Source organism: Rhinatrema bivittatum, chromosome 2 (assembly GCF_901001135.1).
Source record: "Rhinatrema bivittatum chromosome 2, aRhiBiv1.1, whole genome shotgun sequence".
In the NCBI taxonomy this organism is placed as follows: Eukaryota; Metazoa; Chordata; class Amphibia; order Gymnophiona; family Rhinatrematidae; genus Rhinatrema; species Rhinatrema bivittatum.
The window spans coordinates 81750035-81768773 of record NC_042616.1 but is presented as its reverse complement, the minus strand read 5'-3'; the positions used below and the strand labels follow the sequence as shown (position 1 = coordinate 81768773).

At 45.3% G+C, this 18739-nt stretch overlaps 1 protein-coding gene across 3 annotated transcripts in view; it reads left to right on the top strand.

Annotated features, from left to right (window-relative positions):
- LOC115084066 (mitogen-activated protein kinase kinase kinase 3-like) overlaps positions 1-18739 on the top strand; it is a 265505-nt gene that overhangs the window by 213565 nt on the left and 33201 nt on the right. For all 3 annotated transcript variants that reach the window (XM_029588374.1, XM_029588373.1, XM_029588375.1), the window contains 5 exons: positions 214-287; positions 1439-1506; positions 14985-15080; positions 16255-16449; positions 18234-18382. In XM_029588374.1, coding sequence (XP_029444234.1) covers positions 214-287; positions 1439-1506; positions 14985-15080; positions 16255-16449; positions 18234-18382 — 582 coding nt within the window. The remainder of the gene's footprint in view (positions 1-213; positions 288-1438; positions 1507-14984; positions 15081-16254; positions 16450-18233; positions 18383-18739) is intronic.

Genomic DNA, 18739 nt, shown 5'->3' with positions numbered 1-18739 from the left:
AAATAAAATAAAACAAAATGCTTAAGCTGGGCTATTGTGCAGCCTTTGGGTAGGGCATGGTGGGCAGTTACCTGGGGTGCTGTTGGTATTGCCCGTTATGTTAGTCTGGAGCACAGAGCTGATTGTTGCCCAGGGCGCCATTTGCCCTAGGCCTACAGTAAAACTGAAGACTTTGCATGTCTCATTGCTTTTTATTTCCCTTTTTGGCTGCAGATGCTGGATTCTTTCATCAGTCCGGATGATTCGCTTTCTAGTAGCTGCCAGTCCTTGGACAGACCTGTGGACAGGTACAGCAGATAAATCATTACGTAAAGAAAGCGCTCAAACAATTTTAACCCTCTCTTATCGATCTGAATTCTAAAGGGACACTAGAGAGCAGCCAACCAATGTAAGCAATGTCAAGGAGCTACAACACAGTGATGAAAACCCTCTTTGTAAGAACTACAGTGAGGAAAGGAGGCAGGGAAGATGAGCACAAATCACCAGCAGTGATTCTGCCAGCTTCCCTTTCTTGTTCCCAGTGTTGGTCTTACGATGCTTTGAAGAGCCAAGTTGCTATTTAATACAAAAACACGTCATCATTTAAGTGGCATCATTCTGATACTGTTTTGCAGTAACGTAGTTTTCTGTGGAGCAGGGTAAAAGCCGCAGGAGTTTGTGTTTAAGGTTCAAAAGAGGGATGCTTTGAAAGAAACCTTTTGCTACAGAAGCAGAATTTATGTTGAGGGCAGGTAAACTCAAGTTGTGTTTAAATGTAAGAATAATATTTTGAGGGGTCTGAAAGGGGAGAGGGTGAAACTGGTTGAACTCTGAGAGGTCAATATTCATTAAGCCGGCTAGCACGTAACTTTATCAGATACTCAGCGGGACTTATGCGACTCAAGTGTGCCGTTGAGTATTTCTGGGTCTGGTTAAGAGCAATGCTTTAACCGGCTAACTTTAGCATAGTTATTTTTCTGACCATAAAGTTTAACCGTGTCCAGGGAGCGTCTCCGGCCCCACCTCATTTTATGCAAGATTATTTTGAGTACTCAAGTTAGGCACATAAAAGTTACCTCCGGTGGAGGGGTGTGTGTGTGTGCAAATTTTAACCCCAAATATTTGCTGGCTAACTTCCAGAGTTATCCGGACAACCGTTATGAATATTGACTCCCCCCACCCCCCCACCCAAGGATTTGCATTGCCTTAAATGTTACCGTTATTGCTTACATATAGACAACTCCAAGTCATACTCTTCCATGTGACCATGGGTGAGTACATAAAAGAGAGATACAGATGCGAGAATCCAGCTAGATTTCAGGATTACCTTTGGCTGAGCAGCAGTGGCTGTTAAAACAAAATAAAAAAAAAAAGGTGATGTAACCTAGATATGAATTAGCCAGTGGTGGTACTGCTTTGTGATTCTTTAGGTGATTTTGAAACTTCTCTTTCCTTTCAGCTCTGCTTTCACACAAACATCTGTTTCAAGGAGGAAAAGTCAGGCCAAGGACAGCCTGGAATGCTTGGGTAAGGATGGTCAGAGCTAATTGTATGGGAGGCTTCTCAAAAAAGACCAAAGTCTTTACATTTAAATACATTTCGATGATGATGATGATAATACACAAGGAGCAAATGGTATCCCAAGATCTAAATCAGTTATCAGCAAAAATGAGATCCAGGGAGGCACTTGATGAGATAGGCTAAAGCACTAGCCGAAACATCTTAGGGGGTTTTTTCAGACCATTGCATGTTTTTGGTCATTTATTGCCCTGACGGTATTTTATTGAGTTTTCTGGATCATAGATCTATATTGTTTGTTTATTGCTTTGGCTAGCAGTTTTATCCCTCTTTTTTTTTTTTTCTTGTGTATTTTGATAATTGTCTTTTTGAAAGTTGCAATTCTTATATTATGTAAACTGTTTTCATGTTAGCGGTTTTTCATTTGTTGCTCCCTGTCTTGTTATCTTTGCACTGCTTATGTGCATCTTTGCCTTGATATTTCTTATTTCTTTTGTCAACTGAAAACAGTCCCCCGGGGGGGAGGGGCCTATTTACTGAGCCGTGTTGCATGGTAACATGCAGTGTGAATAAACAAGCCCCCTCCCCCCCCCCCCCCCCCCCGGCAAAAATGTGCACACGGACACCATGTGGGGGGAAAGTAAGCAGCGTCAGTACAGGGCAGTTAAATTATGCAGGGGAGCTGCATTCGGTGTCCATGCACCATTTCCGGCGCACGCTTTTCTGCCTGCTTCACTGCAGGTGCTTTGTATCCCGTTCCATGCGTCAGCCAGATTTTTAAAGGGGAAGTCTGGGAGGAAGGCTGCAAGGTTTAAGTTTGGTGGTTTGGTTCTTGAAACGTAGTTGGGCATTGAGTCTCACCCAGAAGAGTTGCCAGACAGAATTTTCTGGGAGGTTCGTTCATCTCTTCTAAAGTTTCAACCAACCCAGAAAGGCATAAGATCTTATTTCAAACTGTGAGGCATGGGCTTACCCACCCTCTCAGACCGATGCGAGAAGACGCGCGTTAAAACGGGCACTAACTTGCGCACAGCCACATCCCCTGGATGCCTGATGCAGTATGTAAATGAGGGACTGCGGGAAAAAGGACGCACTAGGGAAATGCACTCAAATGCATCAGGCCCCCACAATTGCAGCTGGCGCTCAGTACAAGCATCCGTTTTTATCCCGCTTCTGGCCAATTTTGCTGAAGTTGCTGGATGCCCAGAGCTAAGCCCCCCTTGCTATTGTGCGTGTACATTGTGGGGCAGATTTTCAAAGGGTTACGCGTGTAACCCCGAGAATCCGCTCCTGTGCGCGCCGAGCCTATTTTATGTAGGCCCCCGGCGACATGTGCAAGCCCCGGTACGCACGTATGTCCCGGGGCTTGAAAAAAGGGGTGGTCCGGGGACGAGGCGGGGGGTGCAGGGGCAGGGCCGGAGCCTCCAGGCACAGCGGCCATTTGCCGGATGGCCGGCCCACGCAACCTACACCTGCCCGGAGGCAGGCGCAACTTACAAGACAAAGGTTAGGTGGGGGGTTTAGGTAGGGCTGGGGGGCGGGTTAGGGAGGGGAAGGTGGGGAGGGCGCGCATGTTATAAAATAGGGCGTAGATTTGTGCGCGCTGGGTTGCGCGCACAAATCTACGCCCACACGTAAGTTTTAAAATCTGGCCCTGTGCGCGTACATTGTGGGGTAGATTTTATAAATTTACGCAAGCGCGAACAAAAGTACGGCCCTTTGCCCTTACTATGTCACAGGGGCTACCGCCGCCATTGGTCAACCCCAGTGACATAGTGAGGGCAAAGGGCCGTCGGCGCCATTTTGACTACTGGCAGCTGACAGCCCAAGTCCAGGAGATCGCTCCCGGACTGCTCCTGGACCCCCGCTGGACCTCCAGGGACTTTTGGCAGGTCTTGGGGAGGGTGGGGGGTGTAGTAAATTAATTTTGGAGGTCTTGGGGGGTGTCAGGAGGGTGGGGGGTTTTGTTAAGATTTTTACTTTTTTATTAAAGATTTGTCTGCGAGCCAGATGCAGCCATCAAAAGAGCCACATCTGGCTCACGAGCCATAGGTTCCCGACCCCAGCTATAAAAGGTACCCACACAGAAACTAAGCATAGGTTTCTGTGACTGCGCTTCTGAGCGGAGCAATAAAGGAAAAGTACTGGAGTAGTTTTGTTTTGAGTATGGCTGTAAAAGGTACCTGTGACGTTTTCAGCAGTGCGTCCAGGTCTGACTATTTGCTTACATTTTATTCAGACAGGAAGCTTGGAAGCCTTATTTAGTCAATGGCTATCTTTGGAAGAATATTCAGTGGTGTAGCCGCACCATTGAATATTGCCAGCTCTCTTAAAGATAGCCAGATCTGTTTACCTGGCTAACTTTAGGACTATTCTTCTGTACATCCATGGAATGCGATGGAGAAGGTACAGAGAAGGGCTACCAAAATGATAAGGGGAATGGAACAGCTCCCATATGAGGAAAGACTAAAGAGGTTAGGACTTTTCAGCTTGGAGAAGAGATGGCTGAGGGGGGGATATGATAGAGATGTTTAAAATCATGAGAGGTCTAGAACGGGTAGATGTGAATCGGTTATTTACTCTTTCGGATAGTAGAAAGACTAGGGGGCACTCCATGAAGTTAGCATGGGGCACATTTAAAACTAATCGGAGAAAGTTCTTTTTTACTCAACGCACAATTAAACTCTGGAATTTGTTGCCAGAGGATGTGGTTAGTGCAGTTAGTATAGCTGTGTTTAAAAAAGGATTGGATAAGTTCTTGGAGGAGAAGTCCATTACCTGCTATTAAGTTCACTTAGAGAATAGCTACTGCCATTAGCAATGGTTACATGGAATAGACTTAGTTTTTGGGTATTTGCCAGGTTCTTATGGCCTGGATTGGCCACTGTTGGAAACAGGATGCTGGGCTTGATGGACCCTTGGTCTGACCCAGTATGGCATTTTCTTATGTTCTTATGTTCTTATCCGACTAAATTTTAGCTGGACAATGAGATATATCCAATTACACTTTAGCTGGATAAGTGCCCAAAATATCCCACATTTGGAATTTAGCTGGTGAGCCGGCTGAATGCTCCCCCCCCCCCCCCCCCCCAAACCCTTGGAGTCATTCACACAATATGTAGTGGGTAAAAGAATTACCTACTTCAAAGTTGCCTGTCTCGAAATGGGGCGCAAAACTCTATTTCAGATGCATGCAAAGCTACTATACGTGATGAAATGATGGAATTCGTAAGTTAGCACTCAGAAGCTCCAAACTCACAATAAACCGGGAAAAGTTGAGATAATCCAAACAAAACAAAAAAAATATTCCTGGATAACTTTGAAAATTCAATTAATGCCAAAAAAAAAAATACATTTGTAGGACCGTTGCAAAGCAGCCTGATTATGTAGAATTAAGACTGCGCTTAGAGGTAGGGGTCTGTATTACTATATAATTCTTCTGGGTTTTTGTAATCCAGTGCCACTTAAAAACCAATATTTTAAAGCCCAGCCAAGGCGCGGAACACCGGATGGTGGTCTTAAAGCCCTGAAAAAGCCAAATTCAAATAATGTAAGGTACTTCACTCAGTTCTTAATGCTTCACCCCAACATGGTGCCGTGTTTTGTCATGAACTGCATCAGGGGAGTTCTGTCCAGGACTCCTGAAAGCTCTAACATGCCAAATTTCCACCAGCGTGCCATCAGGTGACTTCTAAGATGAGGACCATAGAAAAGAGATGCGAGCTGTTTTAAAGCACTGCAGAACCGACAAAAGGGCATCTCCAGATGTGGCCTTTGGAAAATGAGTCATTTGAGCCACACTGTTCGCCTTTCAATAAGGCTCCTGCTCTGGCATTATCCCCAAGGTCCAGGCTGGAGGCAAAATAACCTAGAACAGGATTTTTGTCTTACGTCTGTCAATTCCTGTTCTGTTTGCTTTTCCACACCGGTCTGCGTGACAAGAGTTTGCAGGATTCATCCTCGCTTGGCATTTCTAATTCTGTGCTCTGTTCGTATTTTTTTTTTTTTTTCCTTTCGGTTAATGGAGGCTTTGAGAGTTTTCGTCGGCCAGCTGAGCAGAGCGGTGGCAGCAGAGCCAGGTCACGCGATGAGACGTGAAAACTTTGTGAGATGTGTGACTCTTATTGGTTTGTGAACCCCCTGAATACTGCAGGGCATACCCAGAGGCCCAGGGCTGTCTGTTTCTAAAACTATGCAGGGCCTGTCCCAGCTGTTCTTCTCTCTTTCAGCGCCGGGCTAATCGTTTCCTCTTTAACCATCTGGCATTGTTCTTTCCTCCTTTGGGAATGCCCTGGATTCTCTCACTCTTTAGTAACCCTTTTGATATTTTTATTCAGTACCCTGTCTCACTTCTTCCTTTCTGGTCCAAGATTCAAGGAAAGGCTGTTGATTAATTTTATTTTTTTTTTTTTTCCTGACTATAAACCTTCCGAAACTTATCCTGATGACCCCCCCCCCCCCCCCCCCCCGCTGACCAGTCAGCTTTTCATCATATCCATAATGAATGTACATGAGATAAATTTGCATGTATTCTATTCTTAGATTTAACCACTCTTATCAAGTCCCCAGTAAGCACAAATTCAACAACAATTACATCAACCTAGGAGTTACGATATTAAAAAAAGAAAACATATATCAGAATAAATACATTAAAAATATAATATTCCTTATTACAAAAACCCAGCCCTACTACTTCATCCTTCCCAACTCTGCTCTCTCAAAAGGTTAGTAAGACAATTGTAGAGCCAGTATATGCAAGCTTATATTTACTGGCACTGGTAGCAGGAAAAATAAAAGTGCAATATACTAATGGCACATACTTTCCACTCCAGGCAGGAAGGAGGGCAAAAGTCTTCCTGCTGGACAATTAACCAAAAGTCTTTCTTGTCCCCAAACAGTACTAACACTGGAGTTGTACCTTGCGGTGGATCACCACCTCTGTGGGCAGGTTTCCCCTAACTCTGGGTGTCTAAAACACAGGGTTCCCCGTTCCCTGAATACAGGAAAGGCCCAGGTGTCCAGCAATGCTCCTACCACATAAAAGTCCAAAAGCCAAAATATTCCCAGGTCAACCACTCTGCACCTTGGGAGAAGAGTCCAGCAGTCCCAAAAGATCCCAGACAGGATGGAGCCTTGGACTCCAGGTAGGCCAAAAATACAACTGAGGCTAAAATCTACAAACTTCCTCCAGAACTGCTTAAGAACATAAGATAAGAAATTGCCATATTGGGTCAGACCAAGGGTCTATCAAGCCCAGCATCCTGTTTTTAACAGTGTCCAATCCAGGCTACAAGTACCTGGCAATTACCCAAACACTAAATAGATCCCATGCTACTGATGCCAGTAATAGCAGTGGCTATTCCTTAACTCAACTTAATTAATAGCAGGTAATGGACTTCTCCTCCAAGAACTTATCCAATCCTTTTTTAAACACAGCTACACTAACTGCACTAACCACATCCTCTGGCAACAAATTCCAGAGCTTAATTGTGCGTTGAGTGAAAAAGAGTTATGCTGTCCCCAGAGCTCTTGACAGAGCACTGCTTTAAAACCTCTGAAGTGGGACGTCCATTCCAGCAGCCTCAAGGAGAGGGCCTGCACACCAGTGGATCCTCCCCTAATTATTCCCTCACTAACTGCACAACCATGATATGTCCCAGGGCTTACAGGTAGCCTGACAGGATGGTCGGGTTGTACAAACAAGGAACTTTAGACATCTCTTCTCTTCAGATCCAGCTGAATCCCAGGACCTCTTTCCTTTCTGGAAATACTGGGTACTTCTCTCTTGGGTCTCAAATCCCCTTCAGTGGATAAGAATTCTTCTTTCTCCAGACTCACCTCAGTTGTGAGAATGTCCCCCTCCAGGAACTTTCCATGTGAAAGGAAAGACCCTACTAGCATCACTCTATTGGGTGGGGGGAGTGTCCTCACACTGCAGTTTGCAGAATGGCTTCTCCTGACTCGGACTCTAAGAGCATAAGAAGTTGCCATACTGGGTCAGACCAAGGATCCATCAAGTCCTGCATCCTGTTTCCAACAGTGGCCAATCCAGGCCATAAGTTCCTGGCAATTACCCAAATGTTAAATAGTTCTCAAGCTACTATTGCTTATTAATTAATAGCAGATTATAGATTTTTCCTCTAGGAACTTATCCAACCCTTTTTTAAACCCAGTTACACTAACTGCTGTAACCACATTCTCTGGCAATGAATTCCAGAGCTTAACTATGCACTGAATGAAAAAGCATTTTCTTCGATATGTTTTAAATGAGCTACTTGCTAATTTCATGGAGTGCCCCCATGTCTGAGAGAGTAAATAACTGATTTACATTAACCTGTTCAAGTCCTTTCATGATTTTGTAGACTTCTATCATTGTCTCTTCTCCAAACGGAATAACTCTAACTTCTTTAGTCTTTCCTCATAGGGGAGCCATTCCATCCCCTTTATCATTTTGGTTGCCCTTCTCTGTACTTTCTCCAGTGCAACTATATCTTTTTTTAAGATGTGGTGACCAGAACTGCCTACATTATTCAAGGTGTGGTCTCTCCATGGAGCGACACAGAGCCATTATGACATCTACCATTTATTTGCGATTCCCTTCCTAATAATTTCTAACATACTCCAACTCTAAAATCCTATGGCCTCCAAGAGTTTAATTAAACCTATGACCCCTCCCACTGGGGAGTGTCAAACCTCCTCCCATCTACACGAACCTCCTCCTACTGGGGAGTGTCAAACCTCCTAACACATTCTTATCTACACGGATTTCCCTAGCAGGGCAGGGTCTGTCAAGACCACTGATCCTATACTACTGGCACACCAGATCTTTTAAGCCCACTGTGGTCATTATGATTAAGGGCAATTCCACTACTAAGGAGTGTATTTGGGGCCCACTTACATATATTCATTGTGGATATTCTGAAAACCCAACTGCCTATGGGGTTGCAAGGATGAGTTTGGGAAGCCCCTGTACTACTGGCCTGCCTTGAGATCAGTGGTTCTCAACTCCAGTCCTTAAGGGCTTCAAGTAGATTGGGTTTTCAGGATATCTACAATGAATATTCATCAGACATATTTGCATACACTTGATTCAGGAACTGGGGTTAGTTTGCATATTTTGGCTATGCTGAAAAACCAAACCTGTTTGCCACCCTCAAGGACTGGTGTTGAGAATTCCTGCCCCCGAGTGCTTGCGGTTTTATTTTAGTTAGAGGCTTGCCGTATGGCCCAGAATTTTCACTGCTCACCCGTTCCAATTCTCTGTTTACTACAGTGTTGACTATCATGACATAAGGTTTTAGCTTTAATATTTTTCATGGTTTAATACCTCCGTTCAGTTGGCGGCTCTGCAAAATAGGCCCATAACTCAAGGTACTGATGGGTCTCTTGATAAACCATGGTAATAAATACCATACGGGCCACATTAAATTTTCTCACGAGCGAGTTTGATGAATGTTCCATTCGACTTGCAATTTAATTGTGTTTGAAACCTACATGGAATTTATTTCAAACATATTTTGGGGGGGGCGGCGGCGGTGGAGGAATAAAATAAGGACTGTATCGTATTTTCATGAGTACTCCAGGAACGTTAGCAGTGCAAACTGGATGTCTCTGAGTATCGGCATTGTGCGTGGCTGGTCATCTGCAGTGCATATTTCCCCATATCACCCATAGTCTCCATGTGGACCTGGAGGTTCATCCATTCTTGGAGGAGAGAGTGTAGAAATAGTTTAATACAGTCAGCTGGTTCTATTATTGTACACATGGGCCTCTCTAGCTCTCTGATGGCCAACTGGGCTGAGCTGTATGAGATTACAGTTGTGAGGCTTTCCGAAGCAGATGCCTTGTTGCCTGGCAACTGAGTGAAAAACCATTCAGTCCCAGGGTAAAAGGCAGGTGTGTTGTCCATAGTAACATACAGTAACATAGAAAAACTGATGGCAGATAGACTGCTTGGTCCATCCGCTCTGATTTTCAACCATGTTGGGTAGTTGAGTGTATAAATTCCTGTACCTAAACCAAGACTGGCTTCCTCCCCCATGACTCAGTCTCTCAATCCTATTCCACCACTGCCGTCTCTATCTGTCCCAAGCATGCTTATTCATGATAAGGTTATAACCATATGTTCACACAAAAGGGAGTGCCTGCAAGATTACAACAAATTTTTTTAACCAGAATGTTGGAAAAACATTATCAAAACAAACATATTTTTAAATAAATTTCTGAAAAATAGTGAAAACAACACCCATACAACACAGTGATGGATCACATCACAAAGAATATAAAATGTAATCATAATGTCATTTAAAAAAACACTCTGAAAAAGAAAAACTTTATTTTGGTATATAGAAGATTATTTTTTTTTTAATTATAATCATGTGCCGTTGGCGTATGTGAGTCCACTCCTCACATATTAGAAAAGCATAACCTTGATCAACGAGTGGACAGTCCCGTCACAATGAATTAACGAGCAACAGTGTGCCTCACAATGACCACCAGATCAAAAGAATTTCTCACAATTTTGGAATCTTCAACAAATGAAAATTTGAACAAGATTTTAACTGACTTGGAGTCCTACAAAAGTAACACTCCCCGACCGAAGGCCTTTGATTTGCCTGTGGCACTTGATCTGTACAGGCAACAAACACAAAACATCCAGGACCAAACTGTTGCTCATTCTGCAAAAAACTAAAAAATGTTCAATGCAACATTTTTGCCAAAAATAATTTTGAACAGCATAATATTAAAAAAATAGGAAAGATGCACACTCCCAGCTTCCCCAAAGGTTGCGCAGCACGATCTCGGAGCTCTTCTAATCAAGTGAAAAAAGGAATCACTTGCAGAAAGAGAGCTTATTAATCCCATGACCCACCCAAACACTTACTGGAGATGCTAGTGATGGGATAGATGTCAAAGGTTTGGCAGGTAAGGGGTGCCTGCCATTCGGCCTCCTGATTTAAGAGCAACTGGGCTGCAGCACGCCATTGGTAGAAGAATCGCAGCTCACAGCGTGTGACAGCTCCATCACTGTGTTTTCACTCTGTCGTTTTTTGTTTTTTTTTTCACATATGTTTATTAACATTTTAACATAAACATACATACATGGTTGGAAATAAACATGCTCGGTCACAAAACAGCTGTGTAGATTGAGTAATACCAAACCAATCAGTCAGGTAGAACAATACAAAATGAGTGCAGCTTGAGAGCATCATGACATGTTTGCAATATATTAAAAATGTTTAAGTTTTGGTAATATTTTTCTGACATCTTTCCATGTTTCCTATTGATTTATTTTCTGATTAAACATTTTAATTAAAAAAAATTTTGTGGGCACTCCCTGTTGTATGTATTCAGGAATAGTTCTGGAGTGATCCTTTTGATTTGGGTTTTGTTTTTTTTTTTTTACCTAAGGTTATAACCACGCCCAGTGGCATAGCAAGGGGAGGCGGGGGAAGCCAATGCCCCTGGGCGCAGGGCCATAGGGGGGGCGCTGATAGCAGACAGGGAGGCCCATGCGGCCGCCGGTGGATCTCATCCTACTGAGCAGGAAACTACTGCTATGCTGTGTGCTGGCCACGCTCAGCAGGAAGATCGCGGGGCCATGGTGGCGTTCATTCCACCACTGCCCGAAGAAAAAGGTCACGTCCAAACCTCCAGGTGCTCCTCCTCCTTCCTGCCTGCGTTGCCCCGGAAGAAAAAGGTTGCCGGAGCCTCATGGGCAGAAAGGATGAGGAGCATGGGCCGCGTACAGAAGAGGATCAGCGTTTGTGGCAGGGCTGCCGTGGATCCCACCTCGTGGTGGCCCGAGAAGAGGAGACCCAGCAGCAGGGCCACTGCAGATCCCACCTTGTGATAGCCCAATAAGATCAGGGCCACTGTGGAGCCCCATCCTGCAGCAACCTGCAAAGAAGAGGCCCAGAGGCGAGAGAGAGGCTGAGTGAGTTGAGAGATTGTGTGTGTATGAGAGTGAGTTGAGAGACTGGGTGAGGGAGTGAGAGCTTGAAAGTTCAGAGATACAGCATGTGAGAGAGAGTGTGTGTGTGTGTGTGTGTGTGTGTGTGTGTGTGTGTGTGAAAACCGAGGGCTTTTACCCAGACAGGGCATTAACCGACCAGAGGTGGCTTATCCAATTAACATTTTAGTTTTGTTTTATACAAGAAAGTGAGAGGGTCCTGCTCATCTTAACAGTTCAGTGAGGAGAGATGGGCCTCAGGCAGGACCAAAGGTAACAATCAGTTCCCGAGCACTAATTTGAATATAAGAGCATTTCATGCTTTAGTAAATGATGGCAGATGAAGACCAGGTTGGCCCCTCCAGTTTGCCCAGTTGAGGCTCATCCTCCACCTTCTCTACCTGACATTTCAACCCTCTTCACATCTCTATCCCAAGCATGCTCAAAGTCCATTTAACAATGGCTTATCCCAATGCTTTCTGATGCCATCATACCACTGCTGTACAGGGTAGTAACTGCTGCTTCAGGCAGGACACCCCAGTGCAATCATATTACTGCTGTTTTATGATGCAGGATTGTCTGTTTTTTTTACTTTGTATATTTTTGTAATCCACTGAGATTGGTGGATCAGTGGAATATAAATTGTTTGCATAAATAAATAAGGTTAGGTTTGTAACCGCCACTCTGTGCAGGTTACTCCAAAGCCCTTCGTAGAAGCACAGTTCAGTCGTACCACTGCTGTTTTGGATGTTTGCTGGTTTTGATGCATTGCCCATCGTTGTTTACATTTTGATTTCATTTTTCTGAGGCTTCACATAGCCTGATCCGGTGCTGTATACTCTGCACTCCACTCATGAAAATAAGTTGCTCTTGGCTAGTTGTTGTACTGATGCACGGGTTGACACGGATGACCTTGCTGGAAGTGCCGTCAGAAAGCTCACAAGCCAAGAAACGGAAAAGAATTCTTGTGCTAGTGGTGGGGGGGGGGGGGAGTGGGAGTGGGCGTTCAAGGAGGGAGGAATATTTTCAGCTTGGGGGAGGAGCAGGCTCTAACTTATAGCCGGCTGTAAACATGCAGCTGGTGAGATCATGGAAACTCTGGCATGGTGCAATGTTTGTGACGGTTGCAGAATGAACAGCTGGCGGCATGCCCACAGAGAAAACAACAGGCTTCTGGCCCGAGTGTGAAGTTTCTGGATGGAAGCATGAAATGTGGAGTCAAAGCAGGGAAGATGCTAAAAACGTGGCGTGTTCTGTGACGCTCGTGAGCCATTAGTCTGTCCCTTGTGGGGATGGGTGCCTGAAGCTAGACGTGTGCCTTCTCACACTTACGCCGACAGATGTGCGGGGGGGGGAGGGGGGGGAAGCTTGTTCACATGTGGAGAGGCCAGGCTCCAGAAGTGGGGTCAAGGCCCCCAAGGTATCATTAGCAATGTGAAGATGAAACACAAACTGATCAAGCTGCCTGTTTTGTTTTGATATCAGCCCTGGTAGTGACACCACCTAACAATTAGCAGAAATATATTTTTTTACTTCATCTAAATGCTTATTTTGCACGTCTTTCACAGTTAAACTACAGAACAAAAAAAAGGTATTATTTTGTGTTTCAGAGACAGGGGGCTGTTGGAGCACACATCCCCTGCTCTTCTTGTACATTTTGTAAGAATTGGAGGATCACGGCTGTAAGCGCAATAATATTGGAACGGCTCTGTAAATTCCACAGCAAAGAGAAGAGCCCCCCAGCCTTTTCTGCAGTGCCTCGCAGAGCCGGGGAGTCTCCCTTGGCTGTAATGATCCGCATGAAATGGGAAATGTATTTATCCAATTTAAAGCATGTCGTTCTATCTGCCAAAATACTGTCAGGCCGATGCAATACCGTGCCCTGCGGCTAGCACGTGGCTTAACACGCGATTGGATGCGCATTTTGAACGGGCGTCCATAACCCCCGATGCAATACAGGAATTAGCGCGTCCAAACCACTGCGTAGCTAATAGCGCTCCTCAGATGCAAATTCCATGTAGGGGGAGGCTATTAGCTAATACCCGTGATTCCAAAAATTTCCCGCGCAGCCAAGGCGTCCATTGCAACGCAGCAAATTTTATAAAGTTATGCCGCACTCAAGGGCTGATTCATAAAAACAAAAATTCCTGCTTTCTGTGATTTCTCCTATTAGTATCGTCACGATACTAAGTAGGAGGAACCACAGAAAGCAGATTCGGGTAAAAAAAACAAAAAACACCCCAAAAGTCTTGGTAAAAAAAAATTAAATAAATAATTCTGGGCGCCTAATATACACGAGAAGGATAACCGGTCCAGGCCATGTATCTTTGCGTAAATATTGTGCCGGTAGAGGGAGAAAGCGGACACTAGTATTGAGCGTCCGTTTTCCCAACCCACACTGACAGACACCTCTCCTGTTCACCCAGTGCCGATGAGGACTCGCAGTTTTCCCTGGCGCCTCCTTTTTAGCGCGACTCCTCTTTTAAATATTGCATCACGCGCCCAGGAGAGGTGGCTGGATGCGCATTAGGGAAGTGGGTGCTCAGCATTGAGCGCCCGTCTTCTATGCACAAATATTGCATCGGCCTGGGTGTGTGGGGGAGGCAGCAGGAAAACACTTCTGTATGTTCCCTATTCAGTGGTTCTCACACCAGCCCTCGAGTACCCCACCCCCGCATACACACGCAGGCACAACAGGTCGGGATTTTGGGCAATCCACAATGAATATGCATGAGAGGGATTTGCATAGAAGGGAGGCCGCATATGCAAATATAGCTCATGCATATTCATAGTGGATAGCCTGAAAACCCGACTGGCTGCGGAGGGAAAGGATACTCGAGGACTGGACTGAGAACCACTGCCCTAGTTTAATAGAATTATGTATTTTCCAATGGTCTTGCTCAAGTTGTGAGCTGTTAATAATTTTCTTTAATTTATTGCTTATAATCAGGTTGCCCTGTTTTGAATATCTGAGGGTTTGTTTGGTTTTTTTTTTTTGTTGAGGCTTTTCATGATGCCTCACTCTGAGACTGATTTCCCGCCTCCTTTAAGGGGTAATTTTTCAAGTCATTTCCCTGCATAAAACTCAGGCTCGTGCATGTAAATGTCTTGTTACAGAATTGCTTGGGAGCTGTGTGCATCTAAGGATTGCAAGTATCCTTTTAGGTGCAAACAAAATAGGCATTCCGGGGAGGGGGGGAGGGGACGAGTTTGGATTTACGCACATACTTTTGGTTTTAGAAAGTGTGCGCGTAAATTAACCTGTTCAAGCCACAGGCTGCAAAGAGCAGGTGAAGCTTTGTGTGGGTGAGTTTAGGCACCTTATTTCAGATTTATGCACACAAGTCGACTTTGAAAACTGGTGCCACTTAGGTACGTGGCTGCCTCCTAAGTTACTCACCATGTTAACAAAGTGACCCTGGAAAGGTGCAGGATACGTTATCAGGCTACAGCAGGAGCTTGGCTTCAGAGAAACTGGCTGCGTGTCTGCCTGGCAGATTTTTGCTCACCGCCCCCGTTTCTTTCCCCCCTGCAGAAGACTTTGAAATTCCACACTGCGAGAGGTTCGGAAAAGGAGGGACCTTTCCCAGGCAGTATCACCTTTCCCAGAGTCGGAAGGACTACAGCGATGGTGAGACTTGGGGGGAGGAGTGGGAGGAGCTGCGCCCATAGCTGAGATAAGACGGTGCTGTTTATGCCACTCAGGCCAAAGATGCTATGGCGCCAACATGCAAAGGATATAAGGACTCTGGCATGCTGTCAGGGATGCCGGAGATCAAGCCACAAGGTAAATGAAAGAAAAACCTTGGTGGCCAGGCGTCAGGAGGGCTGCTGACAGCTCTGAAGGGAAGATGTTTTGTTTCTATAATCTTTTACATGGAGGTGGAAAGCTCATTTCATGTGCACAGATGTGGAGGATACAGAACTTACACAGGGTCATGCAGTGAGGCTGGCATGGATGACCATCGAACCTGGAAGCTTGTGAAAGGGTCTCAGGTTTCACAGCTCTGTGTTTGTGGTTCTTTTTGATAAGAAGTCCTCGTGCACGCACAGTGCCTGTCATCCAAGCAGGATCCTCAGGCGCTTTGTAGTTATAACACTAAGGAAATGTACAGAGAGTTATCATTGAGGTAAAAGGCCAGTATCAGAGCCCGATGTGTGTAAGTGCTTCCAAAGAAGACAGGGCACATTATAATGATTATTATTATTTGAATAAACTCCTCTAACCAGTGGCAAACAAAATTCTCTTCTATTCTCCCTGTGCTTTTCATAGAAACTTTGCTTCATAGATGAAAACTCCACCCTACTGCAGGAGAGTGGTAAAAGTGACTTGAGTGATGCTCAGGAGGGTGGGAAAAGGGCTAGAAAAGAAAGCATCAAGGGGAGTTGGTTATAAGACCATCTGCAGACAGCACGCTCGGCATGGGGCATTGGTTAGAAGTGGCAGTCTCTCCACATTTCAGTGCACCGCACTCTCGCTGCTGGGCCTCGCCTGTCTGCCGGGAGTTGGTGCACACTGGAAGCATGAACAAGCCACAGCCCTCTCTTTGATAGCGATGAAAGCGCCGAGGTGGCACGAACAATTGAGCAAGGGCAACGAACCTCCCTAAAATGGCAGTGAATAAAGAAAATAGGAAGGAATAAACACTCACACACCTGACGTTTGTAATGTTCGTATTGATGGATTGCACAAGTTTTGTGGCGCATTCGTTCACCCCAAGCTTCATTCAGAAATGATAAGGAACAACATTTTTTTTGCTCAGTGTGCCAGCTCTGGTGTTTTGTGTTTTGTTCACTTGTTGAAGGTCGCAGGACTTTTCCCCGGAGCCACATGCGGCAGGAGAACATCTTACAGCTGATCCCGTCCAGCAGGACCCGAAGCTTCAACGGGGACAGCCTGGTTGTCACAATGCAGTACGATGAGCCCAGGAAAAAACGCTGGAAGAAATGTGAAAAGAGTCTCCCCTTCTTCTGCTGTCCCTCTTCTCAGCCTGGCAAATGTAAGCAAACGCACCTCCGCCGAGAACTGCCTTACTGTCCCTCTTCTCAGCCTGGCAAATGTAAGCAAACGCACCTCCGCCGAGAACTGCCTTACTGTCCCTTTTCTCAGCCTGGCAAATGTAAACAAACGCTCACCTCCGCCGAGAACTGCCTTACTGTCCCTCTTCTCAGCCTGGCAAATGTAAGCAAACGCTCACCTCCGCCGAGAACTGCCTTACTGTCCCTCTTCTCGGCCTGGCAAATGTAAGCAAACGCTCACCTCCGCCGAGAACTGCCTTACTGTCCCTCTTCTCGGCCTGGCAAATGTAAGCAAACGCTCACCTCCGCCGAGAACTGCCTTACTGTCCCTCTTCTCGGCCTGGCAAATGTAAGCAAACGCGCACCCCCGCCGAGAACTGCCTTGCTGTCCCTCTTCTCGGCCTGGCAAATGTAAGCAAACGCTCACCTCCGCCGAGAACTGCCTTGCTGTCCCTCTTCTCGGCCTGGCAAATGTAAGCAAACGCTCACCTCCGCCGAGAACTGCCTTACTGTCTGCAGATCCTTTGGCTTCATTAATGTCTTGTTTATGCAGATTTTTATTTTTTTTTTTGCTGGTGTGTTTTCTGGGGGAGAAAAAAAACATTGATTTAAGAAAAGGAAAGGTCCTTTTCCTCCTGATTTATTAAGCTGGACAATTAATTGCAATGGGCAAGCCTCTTAATGCCGTGAAAGGCAAAGACTGCCAGGACAGAGTTCCTGCACGGATGTCTGCTCAGCTTAAAAGAGCGTGGCAAAGATGGATCTTCCACCTACGTTGGTCCAGTTGCAGTGCATCAAGTACTTGCAGCATAAGGAAAGGTTCTTGGGGATTCTTTCTGAATTCTTGGGGCCAGGCTATCCCAAAATAGTGTCTTGAGGTCATTTCTCAAACAAACCTTTAAAAACTGGAGCAGTGAGTGTGCGGGTGCTATTGATGTTCGCCGTAAATGAGAGAGAATATTATATATATTTTTTTTTACTTTTGCCATCATCTCTTTCTCTTCAGCATTTGCTTCGTTAGCTGGTGCTTTATAACTGCATTAGGACTGAGCACAGCCGGCTTGCTTTCTTTTCTGCAGATACATGACAAGCGATGTACTGCTTTTAACCAGGCAGCATCGTCCATAGATGGTCTGATATGGGAGCTTGTTCGGCAAGAACAAGTCCATCCATGAGTTACTGGCATTTAGATAATATAATCCCTAGAAACGAGGTCAGCCAGGTGCTCCTGTGCCCTGCCTCTCATTTACTAATAAGTTAGATTGACATTCAGATTCCACTGGCAGGAGGCTCCATCAGCCTGAGCTGGAATGCAGGAGTTCCTGGTTCATTTCTGTCACTGTGCAGGTCACAGGCTAAACAAGCTGCCAGGTGTAGCCTGGTGCCAAAGGTTGACCAGCTAACACAGGAGCTCTTTTCCTTCCCTTCTTCCCACCCACCATTAGACCACCAGGGGCTGGTTCAGGAGTCTCCCTTAGGGCAGACTGTCTGTATCAGACCATCTTCAGCTGGAGATGCCAACACTACATCTTAGCCAGGCTTCCCGAATATATAATCTCAACAAGAATTGGTATGTGTTTTTAATTAGGTAAAATTTAAATTCAGCATATTGATTTCTGGGGGTTTGGGGAGTGGGCAAGATCAGAAGCACAGTTGCAATGCTAAACTCATCATTATTACTCCACCGCTAGATTTTTGATGGTCATGCAGAGATGGCCTAAACTTTGGGGGAGTGTTACTGAAATATCTTCTGTTCCTGCCTCAGCCCCACAGGCTCCTGTGAACTGGCGGTTGGGCAAGCTGCTGGGGCGAGGTGCATTCGGAGAGGTGTACTTGTGCTATGACGTGGACACCGGCAGAGAATTGGCAGTGAAGCAGGTGCCCTTTGATCCGGAGAGCCAGGAGACGAGCAAGGTGAGCAAGCAGAGATGCCTGGCACAGCAGTGCTTTCTGTGACGGCAATTTCAATGCACCATAAATGAGCAGAATTTACAGAATTCTTTTTTTTATTAATCTTATTGCTTTGCCTCTTAATGTGTTTTTATTCTCCAAGTTGGCCTTCTCCTATGATTTTAATGACTTGCCAAATTTTTAATTTCATGGTGCAGATTTCTAGTCTTTTGGGGAGGAGTGATGTGGATCAATGAGTAAACTCTAAAGCCAACAGCAGTGTAGAAAAAAATCTTTTTTTTTTATTAATTGCTACAAATATAATTATAAGATATACCTTATAGAGAGAGAAGAGAGACAGAGCGTTACGCAAAGCACTAG